Source organism: Pieris napi, chromosome 1 (assembly GCF_905475465.1).
Source record: "Pieris napi chromosome 1, ilPieNapi1.2, whole genome shotgun sequence".
Taxonomy (NCBI): domain Eukaryota; kingdom Metazoa; phylum Arthropoda; class Insecta; order Lepidoptera; family Pieridae; genus Pieris; species Pieris napi.
Window position 1 is genome coordinate 7,276,536 of NC_062234.1, and position 14,834 is coordinate 7,291,369.

A 14,834-nucleotide genomic window follows, 5' to 3' on the forward strand; every position below is an offset into this window, starting at 1 on the left:
ACCATTGACTGTAACATTCTGGCCATTATCGTTTTTGAAGAAGTATGGACCAATGCTGCCACCAGCCCATAAAGCGCACCAAACAGTCAGTTTTTCTGGATGTAACGGTGTTTCGACATACACTTGAGCATTAGCTTCACTCCAAATGCGGCAGTTTTGTTTGTTGACGTAGCATTCAACCAGAAGTGCGCTTCATCGCTAAACAAAATTCGCTTATGAAAATCGGGAACAACGGACGGGAAAATTGGACGTCCAGATTGGACTATATCCGAGCCAGCCGTGGCAGTCATATGCCAGAAATAATATTTAAAATGTAATGCCACAAGATTATCTTTCAAATAAAAAAAAATCATGTCATTCCAATAATCCATCGTTGTTTTATTGCAATTTAAAGTTCTATACCTCTAAAAAAAACACCCGATATAAAGAATATTTATGACATATTAACCTCGTGAGGTTAGATCGCCACTGTCATGGTATGTGTTAGAGAACAGAAATAGTGACGTACAAACAAAAAAATATCAAACTCACTCACTCACAGGAGGAAAGATTTTAGAATAGGCAACAATATTCGTTCACCATTAGAGTCTTGCATTGCCAATTGCAGATCGTTATGAAAACTTCGATAATGTAAGTGTGAAAAAAATTCCGATAAAAATCCCTGTATCACGTAGGTATGCTACGGAAACTGTTGATTTGGGGTCACCTGCGATTTGTTGTACCAGCTTCCATTTATGTTTACCCAGCATAAGAAGACATTTACTACATGCATCTCTACTCGGTTTAGACATTATGCTGTGTTTCGCATTGATATAACAGTGCTACTATGGCACGTAAATTAAAGATCACAACATAGTTTATTTTTGCAGGCGCTTAGTAGAAGGAACGGTCGGAAATATTGTCCATGAAGATTCATTCGTCGACTAATATTCGAACTATTTATAGATTCGCACAACATATTTATATATCTTGGCGCTCATACACCACTATATTTATATGTGGCTGAAAGCTTCAGTTGATTGAGATTGTGATACTCTGCCTGTTGTATCGCAAGTGTTTTGTGAACTAAATTTCCACGCATGCGTTACGTTCCAAAGTGTAGTTTTGAAGAGTTCGTTATGGCTTCGGATAGTAACTTTGAGGTATGATAACAGCTTTTAATTTTCGTCTTAAGCCCGCAACCCCGAACTTAATCATAGATTTTTTGGGGTGATTCACCACAGTTTTTAATCGCTAAATATTTCCGGAACTGAACGTTATTTTGTTATTTCGTGTAACAATGCTTATATAATAATACATTATTTTTTTAATAAATAAATTTTACGACAAAATTATAAAGTACGAAAATATTATGTCTGCAAATTGAAATATATTTTGAATTGCTGTAAAATTTCTAGTTTTACTAAAACGTAGTTCTTATAACAAGAAATTTGATTATGCAAATTTTATTTCAACCATATTTCTTAATAATTCACAACAGGCTCTAGAAAGTATCTTTAACGTTAACACCAAATATATATGGACCTACTCAGTTCGCGCATGCGCGTCGGCTAGGAGCTTCGCACCGTCAGTATCCCTCATTTTTCGGAACCGCCTTCAGCAATGAATACGCGTCAACTTCGCAAAATTGCCGTAGCCGCAAAATCATTACAGAAACAACAATCGTCATGTATCTGTAACCGTTATTACAGTCAAGTGAGACCCGTTTATGTAATAGAAAGATCTGTAAGTGTTCCTTTTCCATCATTAAAGTGCCCCTAAGAGTCCTTAAGTAAACCTTGACCGCTATGGTGATTTTAAACCTTTTATTTCAGAAATGGAGAAATTCTGCACAAAGTTTCTACGCTGCTCAATCCATTGATGCAAGGTTAGTTGATACACAATACTCAGACACTTCAATTACATTGCAATATAAAATGATAAAAAATAATCACTCATATGAAGAATTCTATTGAAAATAAATTAATTTTAATGACCCACATCGACTCCTATTGATCTCGTAATATGAACGTATTGATATAACAGGCGCCGGCAGCAAGTCTGTCTCACCCCTGACATTTAAAATTTCTATAACGTTAAACATAATTATGTAGTATCTTAGGATGTTATACGTAACACAAAATTATGAATCTTTAGATAAGATACGGCGCTTCGTTTATTTAACAACTTAAAATGCAGTATAATTCTCGCTTAGGAATACAAAATCAGTAAATTTTTGTAACATATATTATGTAGATATCTACTCATTGGAAAACTATTTGACTACTATTAAAATCGTAAAAAAAATTACCATAATATTACAATAACAAATATTTATGGCTATTATTTTAATAAAGTAGTGAAAAGTAACATGAATATTTTATTGTTTAATAATAAATTAATACATTTTCAAGACTGAAAATTATTATTAAAATAAGATACATTGTTATCTAGTAAGATAAGCAGCCGTCTCATTACTGCAGAAATTATTATTAATATACGTAAATTTGAAAAAGCGGATAATGATTTTTGTTTTCAATATAATTAGGTTTTAATGAAAAAATATTATTTAATAATATTCTTATTAATATTTATAATTATGAATACTCAAATTATTTCGTATCTTGGGTCGTTTAAATTTAACTACGCTGTTCTTAATTTTCATGCTGCAGATTCTACTCATTCGTTCACAACATAGACCCTGCGTAAGTATGAGTGTTGCATGACTTGAACAAAGCTACTTAATATATTATGTTATGATTTTGCATGCATATAAAACAAACCTACCAACAACTAAAAGACATTTCGGTTATTTTTCGTAGATTTACAGTGCACGCTGTATTACCTATTAAAAAATATATATATTGAATTTTATTTGGTTTTTGTATTTTAAATTAAAAAACTAAATAAATTCGAGTCCGTCACTACTTATGAAATAAATTAAAAAAGCACATACAAACTATCAAACAGACACACAGATGTCTATGTCTCTTTTATCGAATTTAAATCATTTAATAATTTTAACGAATATAAAGAAGTCATCATAAACGCACAGCCGTAGTTCAAACGCACTCGCACGCTCAAACTTGAAGAAGTTCGCTGTACTAAGTATATTTCCTATGAATATACTTAAATAAGAAATTTGTTGACGTGTGCTCCGTCATAGATGCTTCGATTATAATTGAAATCTTAAATATTTGCATCGCAATAAGCGAGAATGTTCCTTTGCAGTGTTATCATAATAGAGACTATAATTTTTTACGTCTACAAGATAGGAACATTCAATTTATAAACATTGGTCAGTGGTCTGGTAAAAGTTAGAGAGGTCATTCGTAGTATATGCAGACTCGAATTTTGATATTGTAATGAAGTAATTAATAATACATAAACAATTAATAATAATAAAAACATTAAACAATTATTTTACATTTAATAATTTATTTTGCTTTAAATGTCTGCATATAATGCTAAAACCTAGACGTTGAACTTAGAAAATAACACATTTAGGATTATAAATATATTTTCTGTGATCAATATTTCTATAAATATATTCTAGGTTTAGGACTCCGGAGGACCGATTCGAAATTCTAGATTGAAGGGTAAAAAATTAACAGAAAAACCCCGGCCTTTGGTAGAATATTTTTTGGTTTATATTAGACTGTATAATCAAATCGTATTACGAATTATGTCCGTGTACAGCCAGCTTAAAGAAAACACGTTTTTAAATCTTAGTTAACTGGTAATTTGCCTAAAGAATGTGTAATTTCAAATTTATATTTTGGTCACGAGCCAACATTGTCAGGTGATGTTGACTGTTACAAGTTACAACTACGTTGCGGACACACCCGCCTACGTCACTCAAAATCACTTCAACAACATAATGTATTCGTGATCTTGGAATTTACTGTAGATAAGATAACAATAATTATTTTTAACGCTTCACGTGTATACTGCCTAGAATGTGAGTTTCCATTAATAATTTTGTGTAATTTTTATTAAATCACTTACAGGGTAAAAGAAGGATCGCACAAAAATGCTGATGATGTACTGTTTGACATGTTCAAGAACGAGGAAACAGGACTACTACCTGTTGGAAAGTTCTTGGCTGTAAGTTAAATTCACTATGTTTTTCTATCAATGCTCACTGTACTGCATTCAGATCAATGCGTTTAGAGTGGTGCGGTACTGGACCAATAACACAGAAAATTACTATCTACCATCATGACTTTTTAAATCGCAGGCTCTCCGAACCACCGGAATAAAAAAGAATGACCCGAGAGTTAAAGAAGTTATGCACAATCTGTACAAAGTACATAAAGAATCTAACTTCGAAGGAGGATCGCCAGAGACACTCAAGTTGGATAAAACGAGATTCAAAGAAGTCATTGCACCAAACATAGTGTTGATAACACGTGCATTTAGAAGTCAGTTCGTTATTCCCGATTTTCAAGATTTTATCAAAGATATTGAAGAAATGTACTGGACAGCAAAAAGTATTACGGATGGAAAAGTAGCAAGTTACATTCCGCAACTGGCTAGAGCTAATTCAGACAATTGGGGAGTAAGTGTTTGCACAATTGATGGACAAAGGTTTTCCATAGGTGAGAAAAAGAAATATTTTTATGAAGAGATTACGGTGTGATTGGAAAGAAAACGTAATTCTTTAGGATGATCATCGATAAGCCTAATTCTGACCTAGTTAAACCAGTTATAAAAGTTGTCTGTATACAACAAAATTAAAAAGTAACAAGTTTTTATAAAGTTCTATGTATTTTTTTGCAATATATTCTGTTCAGAAGCATCATTGGTGAAACATACTTTTACATACTTTACCAGTCATCGTTAACAAGTAATTACATTTTCAGGAGATGTAAATGTGCCATTCACTCTACAATCTTGTAGCAAGCCGTTAACATATGCAATGGCACTTGAGACGCTTGGCCCCGACGTCGTTCATCAATATGTTGGCACCGAGCCCAGCGGCAGAAACTTCAATGAACTGGTTTTAGATCATAACAGTAAGTCATTTAACAAAAAATAACATATTTATTAAATACCTTAACCTATAGTTACTTTTAGTACTATTACAAACTATAATGTAATAAATGCCAAATTTTTCATTTATATAACTTTTGTGATTTTCATGAAGTACAACTTTTTTTTTTTTTTCAGTGAAGCCGCACAATCCCATGATTAACGCGGGGGCAATATTAGTCTGCTCATTACTAAAGTCTTTGGATAAGCCTGAAATGACCTTGGCGGAAAAATTTGACTACGTTATGTCTTTCTTCAGCCGTCTAGCTGGCAATGAAGTATTGGGTTTCAATAACGCGGTATTTCTGTCGGAGCGTGAAGCAGCCGATAGGAATTACGCGCTAGGTTTTTACATGCGAGAGCACAAATGTTATCCCGATAAGACTAATTTACGAGAATGTATGGATTTCTATTTTCAGGTACTGCTTAAAACAATTAAATATAATAGAGATTTTCATTGATGACATTGAGGAATAAAATCCATTTATCTTTTTGAATAGAATAAAATAATTAATTACAACATTATTTAAATTTTCTGACTCGATCTTACATTGCAGTGCTGCTCTATGGAAGCTAATTGCGACATAATGACGATCATGGCTGCAACATTAGCTAATGGGGGAATCTGCCCCATAACGGATGAGAAAGTCCTAAGACCTGATTCAGTGCGAAATGTTCTTTCACTTATGCACAGTTGTGGAATGTACGACTATTCCGGACAGTTTGCCTTTAAAGTAGGATTACCAGCGAAGTCAGGAGTGTCTGGTGCTATGCTTATAGTGGTACCAAATGTTATGGGTATATGCACATGGTCGCCACCGCTCGACCCTTTAGGAAACAGTTGCAGGGGCTTGCAGTTTTGTGAGGTGTGTTATATTTTATAGATAAAGAAATTACCTTCAGTATATAGTTTCCCCATTAAAAACTATAAAATTATAACACCCGGTTAGGTCCGCCTCACATGGACGTAAAAGCAGGATGGATTGACACAACAAACATATTTGCATTGTAAAATAACTGTAATAAATATATTATTCTTTAATTATTGAATTACCTTTTCAGGAGCTTATAAAGCGGTTCAATTTCCATAAATACGATAACATTCGCTATGCCAGTCACAAGAAAGACCCTCGCCGTTACAAATTCGAATCCACCGGACTTAGTATTGTTAATTTGTTGTTCTCTGCTGCAAGTGGAGATTTAAGTGCACTAAGGAGGTTTGTACCTATAGTCTTTATTTTAATATTGTATATTATTTCTAAAAAAGTTGTATAACTATTAAATTTTTGTCAGAACGTCAAACCAATCTAAAGAACCTGAGAAGGTGACCCCATCTCCAGACAAAGACAATTTACAGTAACCCAAGTAATGATTGTCATGCTTAGAAACTCGATATGCTATTATAATTTATATAGGATCCATCATCATAAGCAAATCGATATTTTCTTGCTAATAAACACATCACGATTGTATTACTAGGTACCAACATTATCGAATTATTTTGAGTTACGTCGCTTGGGTGGAAACTTACACTTTATTTTTCACTAAGTTTACTCTTAGTAATTACTATTATGCTTTTTTGCCACTGCTTAGAAGTTCCAACTATCACCTTTATTTTCTCTGATCTAAGACATTTCTGTAATTTAGACAACATCTTTCCGGCATGGACATGACGCTATCTGATTACGACGGACGTACAGCATTACACCTTGCTGCTGCTGAAGGGCATCAGGCATGTGTGGAATTCCTCCTGGCTCAATGTAATGTACCCCACGACCCCCAGGACCGTTGGGGCAGTCGACCCCTTAATGAGGCGGAGACTTTTGGACACACATCTGTAGTGGAGTACTTGAAAGAATGGGAAATAACTCACCCGCTTGGAATGGAGCCCAAACCCTCATCTTCAGTTGATGACATTTTGGACGTCCAACCCCAAGCTGATGATCCCGTAAACGATCCAAGCATCCAAGAGATAGTGAAAAGAAATGGCGATAAAGTAAATTAAAATAATGTGGAATTGTTGAATCAGATAAAAATTATATTTTGGTGTTGTTAGGTACATATTTATATCTATAGTAGATATTGTGTACATTTAGATTTTAAGTAACCTTTTAAAAGTTACTTAAAATCTGGTAAACTAGGTAAATATCTTTGTTAAACATATATGTAAAATAAATAGTTTTGTGTTTATGTGGTCAATGATAAATGATTACAAACTTATTTAATTAAATAAAAAAAGCAGCTGTCAATTATGTTAAATTACAAGCTTGATTGATTTAAAATACAGGATGTTAAATTTATGAATAATTGTAACATCCAATCACTCTATCATCTAGTTTTGTATGTTGTGTACTACACATTATGCCATTGTCTACGATTATAGAAGAAATTGCTTAATTTAAAGCTGTGATATTAATTTTAATCTCAATACATAATTACTTGCTTACTACATATTTCATATAAATTATATTTATGTCCAATAATAACACAAGACATTCCATGAAATATGTCATTTATCATATTATTCTCAGAAAAGTTAACAATTTGTTACTGGAATGTTAAATATCTTAATGTAGCTTATATCTCAAATATGACAATAAAATTTTTAGTAATAATTCTATGTGTGTTAACTGAATCTACATTAAGTAGGTATATTATCAAATTCAATATTATGTCAATTAAAGTTGAAAAATAAATTATTCCCACTTATTTGACCCTGCTGTGCAATTTAAGTACTTATATTATTTACATGTAAATAAAAAGAATGTATGCATTTTATTTCTAAAGCAAATGTAGTATAATAATTGAGTGGAGCCTGACCCTAAAGTCAACATGTTTTTATAACAATATGTGATCATCTTGTAAGTCAACCCAGTTTCACTTATAAAAATGGTACAAATATGAAAAAGGCATCAAAGGATCTATAGGAAATTTTTGAACATGGCCAGAAAGTATATTTTATGTTGATTTTGGAACACTAAACTATAAATAACAAACAAATATTCAGGTACACAAGTAATAAGCAATTTAAATAATAGTTAATATTTATTACTATGCACTAACAACAATTACAAATTTATGAAATACATATACACTAATTACTCCTTTCACTAGGTTTAATAGGACTTGATACAATACCTAGTAACTTACAATCCGCTTCTAGCAGAGTCAGATCAGTACTAGAGCCAAGAAATCTAGATGACAATTCAAGGTCTTTAATTTGTAATCTTACTCTTGCACCTCTCACATATTCTTCAGCTCTTGTAGAAGGCCGATTACACACACAATGAAACTTCCAACCAAAATCAATATACAAGTCATCTTCTACAACATGAAATATTTTTCCCACAACAATTTTTCCTACTGGGTCACCAAGCTGAAAATAAGTCACACTGATTAGCATATTTTTAATAAATTAAATGGTTTGTGATACATTGATTCTAACTCCTACTGTAATACTTTTTTAAGGCTTAACTAAGTTGTTCTAGCGTTATAAATTCCTCCCTATTTAAATTAAGCTTACATCAATAAGTTTTGAATTCCGGAGTAGTGATGCAAACGTAGGCGGAGGGCCGCTGGTTTCCTCAAGAATATGGCTTTGTTTTTCGAAGGCTTTTGCAAATCCACCAACTTTTCCTGTAGATGTATCATCAAGAGTTTGAGAAGTCAGTATTTTAGTAGTGCTTAGATTGCGCGTAATTGGCAATTTCAACTGTTTTAACTTTCTACTCAAGGGAAGCAACCACGACATTATTAAGTTGGTATTCAGTTTTTATTTTAAACTTTATTATCTTTTATTACAATTTAAATAAATTTTGTAAACATTAGTATAACGGATAACCTCACAAGAGTCAATTCTGTCAATACAGATAAAACTTTTTTTTTTTTTGGAGTTTATGGCCTGGTATCTAGACCTTTAGGCCATACAGATAAAACTGTGTTCCAACTTCCACAGATGAGTTCTGCGATTTCATTAGCATAGACATATCATTTATTACAAACAAAAACATACACACATAAACACACAAAATAACAATAAACAAACTAAAAAAAAACTTTAATAAAAAATATAATGAGAGATATTATGTAAAACAAAAAAAAATGTTTTTCCTTATTATATTATACTTATCTTTACAGCGAAATGGTCACTTATATCTGTCAACGTAAAATTGTAAAAACCGTTAGATTGTAATCTATCTCGCGAGATTGTAAACTGTCGAAAAATTGTAAACTCAACGTACTGCTTACAATTTAACGTATTATTATTCGGTAGATTATAATCTATCGAAGTGAAATCGTCAAATTGTGAAACGGTACGCACCTCGCGCGCTGATTGGTTGAACGGTACCTGCCACGCGCTGATTGGTAGAACGGAATATGCCATGGTGGCGACCATATTTGTTTGTTAATTCGTTTGTTGTCGAATGTAAACAAACGGTGTTTTGGTAAATGTAAATGCCTTGAAAGTAACTCACAGCTTTAGGATGTTGAAAGTGAACGTGAAAAGTTATATGAAATTGTTGTGGAAGTAAAATTAATCTGTGATTGAACAAAGAAGTGCAGTTTGAATGATAATTAAGTTAGTGTTGGTCTCCAAAATATATAGTCTAAATTACATAAATTTTCCGTGTTTTAATATTTTTTATTCGCGTGAACCTTTGTGATCTCGTATTTACAATGTCAGATATTGAGCCTGTCGATCAACAAAACTCAGACATATTAGGTATTGTTAATAAGGAAGAATTTACCATAGAGTTACAAAACTTTTACAGCGGGCATAATGAAAATAGTAAAAAAAGTAATTGCAAAAAAATAAAAAGAAAGCTAATGTTCTTTGTAACTCCAAGTGCCACAACTCATTGACGTGCAACAATAATTGAACTTTTTTATTCGTGCAATTTACTTTCTTATTTTTTATATAATAGAAAATTTTGTTATGTTTTCAAAAACGTTCATATGTTTTCGATTTGTTTTTTTTTAATTTTGATTTTATTTTGTGATAGTTTTTTTTCTAAAAGAAAATTTCATCAATTTTTCAATTTTAGTTGTGTTTGAAGAGAAAATATTGTTGCGTTTCTGATTTTTTTAATTTGATATATTTTTTTTTTCATCATGTGATGTCAGAATTATTGATTAGGTACCTACTAAGTAATAAATACTAATTTTTGAAGTGAATTCATTTTATTTGACCGATACCCTTGTTTCATTCCTAACTCTATGGACATATAACGGTCTACTATAAAGCCGACCAATCAGCGCGCGAGGTGCGTACCGTTCCACAATTTGACGATTTCACTTCGATAGACTATAATCTACCGAATAAAAATACGTTAAATTGTAAGCAGTACGTTGAGTTCACAATCTTTCGACAGTTTATAATCTTGCGAGATAGATTACAATCTAACGGTATTTACAATTTTACGTTAACATATCTATCATTTTATACATAACTTACTATACAGTATCTATTCTATATCTATTATCTATATAATGTCATCTATGCTCTACGGTCACAACGGTCACACTTGCCAGTGCCACAGACTAGGAAAACTATGAAAACTATGCACGTCAGGTAATGAATGAAATACTTATTTATTATGAAATATCAATGTCAATATAAAATTTTAAATTGCACACGCATCAACGTCACATCATAGCATGGAAATCGGAATTGTTCAATATTTTTCATTATGCTAAGTTTTATATAGTATTGAAATAAATAAAAATGACCGAAGACCAAGATGCGAAGGATTCCCATTCGGATTCAGGCAGTAAAACTTTTGTCAATAAGAATAAAGACAAAAAAGCGAAACCACAGCGACCCCTCACAAAAGTAAGTTGACACAACTGGAAGTAGCCTCATTTAAGTTTAATATTTATTATTTCATATCATAAGAATTTTTATTTTAGATTATATTACGGCGATTGCCTGCAACGATGACGGAAGAGGCATTTCTTGAGCAGGTGTCTCCGATACCTGAACACGACTATTTCTATTTTGCAAAGCCAGACACGTCTCTTGGTAACAATATTTACTCGAGGGCTTACATTAACTTTGTAAATGTTGACGATATTTATCTGTTTAGGGATAAATTTGATGGATATGTTTTTTTGGATGAAAAGGGTAAGTTTTAGTTTTTTGTCTAAGTCTAATTAGATTTAAGTCCACCTAGTTATTTTGATACAAAATTTCAATTTATCAAATAAAAATTATACCTTTTTGAATTAATTTATCTTGTAGGCTTTAAGGTATAGTATATTATTTATTCAATTCATCTGTGTCACTAGCAGCTACTAAATTGTTTCTGTTTTAGGTTTGGAGTATGTTGGTATTGTGGAATATGCACCGTTTCAAAGAATTCCTAAGAAAAAGAAGAAAAAGGATCCAAAATGTGGAACTCTTGAAAGTGATCCAATATATCAGGAATTTTTGGAATATCTCAGTAAAGACCAAGAAGCTGACACCCAACCGAAACTGGAATATTCATATCCTGTAAATGATGGTAAGATAGAATCCTGTGACACTTACAATTTGATAGAGGAAATGTATTTAGTGTGTGCATTTGATTTCTGTGACTAGTAGTGGAATTCTAAGCAATATTTGGTTACTATTTAGTATTTTGTTTGAAATTTTTATTATATTCCATTGAATGGCAAATAGTAGATATTCCAGAACCTATTCTAATGAATACAGAATACTAACAATATATTTTGATGTAGTAAAAAAAAATATTGGTTGTTTGTAAAGTAGGTTTACGATCGAGATGTTTACGTGATAACATCTTATTGGTGATATAAGTTTTTGGTAAGTAAGGAATTAATGAAGATAACAATTTTTTCAAATTTTAAATTACATCTATCGTTTTATTCACACTTTTGATGATAAATTTCGGGTGTAAAATGACAAGTTTACTTATTCGACTATGATATACATTTTTCTTCATACATTCACGGAATGACTGGCAGCGCTCGAGATGAGACGGGAGATAGGTCCGTCTCTCTCTCGTTATACCTGCGATCGCGCTCGTGAGGTTTTGGTGTGACACAAGTTTCTGAACATGTCACCCGACTAAAACGATTTTAAAGACGTTATCACGTCAAAAAATTGATTGTCTTTATAGTATAATGTGAATTTTTAATTTTTAATTAGAACAAGAGTATCATTCTGTCGAAATATGATTTGTTGAAGGTCTAATAAATATGTAGTTTTAATACTGTTAACATAATATTATATTATTTCATTTTAATTTATATTCACATGACATACTCTACTAATGGTCCACTATGTTATGTTTCAGGCAATGAGAAGAAAGTTCAAACAACACCACTGCTTGAGTACTTAGCTGCTCGAAAACAAGACAAAAGAGGTAGAGATGAAAGACGTAGGCGAGAAAATGACAAACGTAAAATGAGAATTGAAAGGAAGTCTAAAGATTCTTCAATCAGAGTAAGTCTTTTATTGTGCTTATTTCTTAATAATAAAAATATATTTTGAAGATACAAGTACTTAATTATGTCATAGAAATATGGAGATCTATCTGATGATGAAAGCTATCACGATAGAAATGAAATTGTAAGAAAATATAACAAGCAGAGTGCATGGTATGGAGAGCAAAGAATTTATCATAAAACAAGAAATTGCAATAATAATATCAATTTTGAATTAAATGATTTAGTGAAATGTCAAGGGTCTGAGGACATAATCAATACAGGCTCTGATTGGAATACCCAGTTTCCAGCTCTTACTATGAAAACACATAATACTTTTACTTTAACTTCATCAAAAGCTAGTGATAAGCAAGATGCTGTTGAAGTTAGTCAGAAATCTGGTGGTGACCCTTTTTTAAAGGTTCAGTTTTAGTTCATGATAACAATTGTTAGAAGTACTTTAGATTGTGTATATAGAATAATTATTTTATAACATATTGTGTTCCTTTAGTTCTTATATGTATCATAATATTATCTGTTGTTATGTAATTGTAAAAATAATATATTTAAATATTAGCAGTTATGAAGTAAACTAATTAAATGATATGTTGAATGTTATATATATTAATTTTAATTACAACTATTTACAGGAAGAAGATATTATTATAGACAATGATGTTAAAAAGATCAAGCCAAGAGATTGGGAAAAAGATAGATCCAATGATGTGAAAGATGATAGTGACATTTATGACTCACACTCTTACAAAGATCGCAAAATGGCGTTTGTCAGTGACAAAAAAAAGAAATTTGATGATAAAAAGGGAAGCTATAAAGGTGACGAAGATCTCGATGAGTTTGATATAAAAAAAGACAAGTGTGAAAAAGTTGATTCCCCTCGAGAACAAAAAAGTAAAAAGTACAGCGATTCAAGGAAGGAAAGATTCAAACTCACTGATGCTAAATCAGAGAAGCCATCAGCTATAAATAAAATGATGTCTGAAAAGCCCAAGACCTTGAATCATGATGATATAAAACCGTTTACACAGTTGCCTCATGTTAAAACAGAAGATCTGAGTAAACTCTTGGACAGCAAATCAAAGGGTGAAGATGCAAAATTATCAAAAACTGAAAAGATAAATAAGAATCTTAATAATACAAATGATATAAGAATGAGAAGAAATAGCTTGGAGCCAGGAGATTTGAGTAAAGAAGGAAGTCTAGAAAGGCAGAAATCTTTAGAGGATAGGAGTAGGTCTATAGATAGAGAAGGTTCTGAGGAAAAAGAAAAGAGTGACAGTATTGATTGTCGCACTGAAAGAAGAATCAGGAATAAGGTAAACATTTCTTTATATATTAGGTTTAATTATTTTCTTTAAATAATAGTCATTTTATGAAAGTATTTCACATGTCCCTTTTATACTGCGGCTAAGGTGCATTATCTATATTCCAATGTTCTGTAAACTTATAAGCCATTGTACTGTTTCGTGTTTCGTCTTAACGATAACGTTAATTCTTAAAAGTTAACGTTTTGCAGGATCGCCCTAGCCTCGTAATTTACCAACCGGGCATGGGTAAGTTCAGTAAACAACGTTTGGCAAAAGATAAAGACCCTCCCACATCAAAAACGGTTAACGAAAGCGAAAAAAAGGATACTTGAGACATTTGTCGTGACTCCCTTATCTTGGACAACAATCAACGGAATTATCCTGATGATGGCATTCAGTAAGTTTCCATGAGACAAGACGGTGACTCTTAGAACTCGCCAACTGAGGGTACAATGTGCAAAGTTTTTATTCATTTACAGTATTCACGCAATATGAATGCCTTGGAAATTTCATTTTCACAACAAATCAATGTTACATTTGATGCTCCATATTAACTCGCGATTTTTAGTTCGACATGTTTTATTTCATTTCAATATAATTGTTTTAGTACAATGTTGTTTAATTATTCCCATCATTATAATCTAGTTAACTCAAATAATTAGAATGTCTAACTGTTAAATTATCTTTTTCTCATTTACACACCCACAGTGTCTGAAATGTAAAGGCCGTCATAACTCAACATTTAAAATACAATTTATTTTTATTTTTAAATGTAATAGGAGGCAAACGGGCAGGAGGCTCACCTGATGTTAAGTGATACCGCCCCGCCCATGGACACTCACAATGCCAGAAGGCTCACAAGTGCGTTGCCGGCCTTTCAAGAATTGGTACGCTCTTTTCTTGAAGGACCCTAAAGGCCCATTTACATGATGCCATTTTCTTGTACATACCAGAGCAATAATTGAATGCAATAAATGAAGCGCAATAATTATTGCCGTTCAAGAATTGTATGCAACTGTTTACACTTGAAAACTTAAATGCAATTATTGTATTCAAGTTTTGACAAGG

At 32.1% G+C, this 14,834-nt stretch overlaps 3 protein-coding genes across 6 annotated transcripts; 2 read left to right on the plus strand and 1 right to left on the minus strand.

Moving 5' to 3' along the window:
- The first annotated feature begins 803 nt into the window (after nt 1-803).
- On the plus strand, nt 804-7,020 carry LOC125052794 (glutaminase kidney isoform, mitochondrial). 4 transcript variants are annotated; one of them, XM_047653826.1, is made up of 10 exons: nt 804-1,142; nt 1,815-1,867; nt 2,652-2,684; nt 3,990-4,086; nt 4,220-4,580; nt 4,845-4,997; nt 5,152-5,432; nt 5,571-5,879; nt 6,076-6,230; nt 6,661-7,020. In XM_047653826.1, the coding sequence occupies exons 1-10, from the start codon at nt 1,080-1,082 to the stop codon at nt 7,016-7,018; spliced, it is 1,863 nt and encodes a 620-aa protein (XP_047509782.1). In that variant the 5' UTR covers nt 804-1,079; the 3' UTR covers nt 7,019-7,020. The 4 variants fall into 4 exon arrangements, with proteins under 4 accessions (XP_047509782.1, XP_047509790.1, XP_047509774.1 ...); XM_047653818.1 differs by lacking the exon at nt 804-1,142 and adding an exon at nt 1,551-1,725; XM_047653834.1 differs by lacking the exon at nt 2,652-2,684 and having other exon boundaries at nt 805-1,142.
- A 1,008-nt stretch (nt 7,021-8,028) lies between these two features.
- LOC125049972 (28S ribosomal protein S28, mitochondrial) lies at nt 8,029-8,859 on the minus strand. Its single transcript, XM_047649542.1, has 2 exons — nt 8,537-8,859; nt 8,029-8,389 (listed from the first exon to the last, which is right to left on the minus strand). The coding sequence occupies exons 1-2, from the start codon at nt 8,762-8,764 to the stop codon at nt 8,108-8,110; spliced, it is 510 nt and encodes a 169-aa protein (XP_047505498.1). The 5' UTR covers nt 8,765-8,859; the 3' UTR covers nt 8,029-8,107.
- Nucleotides 8,860-10,614: 1,755 nt separating this feature from the next.
- On the plus strand, nt 10,615-14,378 carry LOC125051206 (regulator of nonsense transcripts 3B-like). Its single transcript, XM_047651414.1, has 6 exons — nt 10,615-10,846; nt 10,924-11,137; nt 11,328-11,516; nt 12,312-12,460; nt 13,092-13,775; nt 13,976-14,378. The coding sequence occupies exons 1-6, from the start codon at nt 10,739-10,741 to the stop codon at nt 14,096-14,098; spliced, it is 1,467 nt and encodes a 488-aa protein (XP_047507370.1). The 5' UTR covers nt 10,615-10,738; the 3' UTR covers nt 14,099-14,378.
- The last annotated feature ends 456 nt before the right edge of the window (nt 14,379-14,834 follow it).

Coding starts and splice junctions, on each gene's coding strand:
- LOC125052794 (XM_047653818.1), top strand. CDS start 1,603: ATGAATACGCGTCAACTTCGCAAAATTGCCGTAGCCGCAAAATCATTA. Junction 5,433..5,570: donor GTATGGATTTCTATTTTCAG/GTACTGCTTAAA, acceptor CTTACATTGCAG/TGCTGCTCTATGGAAGCTAA. Junction 5,880..6,075: donor GGGGCTTGCAGTTTTGTGAG/GTGTGTTATATT, acceptor TTACCTTTTCAG/GAGCTTATAAAGCGGTTCAA.
- LOC125049972 (XM_047649542.1), bottom strand. CDS start 8,764: ATGTCGTGGTTGCTTCCCTTGAGTAGAAAGTTAAAACAGTTGAAATTG. Junction 8,390..8,536: donor GGAATTCAAAACTTATTGAT/GTAAGCTTAATT, acceptor ACTTATTTTCAG/CTTGGTGACCCAGTAGGAAA.
- LOC125051206 (XM_047651414.1), top strand. CDS start 10,739: ATGACCGAAGACCAAGATGCGAAGGATTCCCATTCGGATTCAGGCAGT. Junction 11,517..12,311: donor TTCATATCCTGTAAATGATG/GTAAGATAGAAT, acceptor GTTATGTTTCAG/GCAATGAGAAGAAAGTTCAA. Junction 12,461..13,091: donor CTAAAGATTCTTCAATCAGA/GTAAGTCTTTTA, acceptor AACTATTTACAG/GAAGAAGATATTATTATAGA.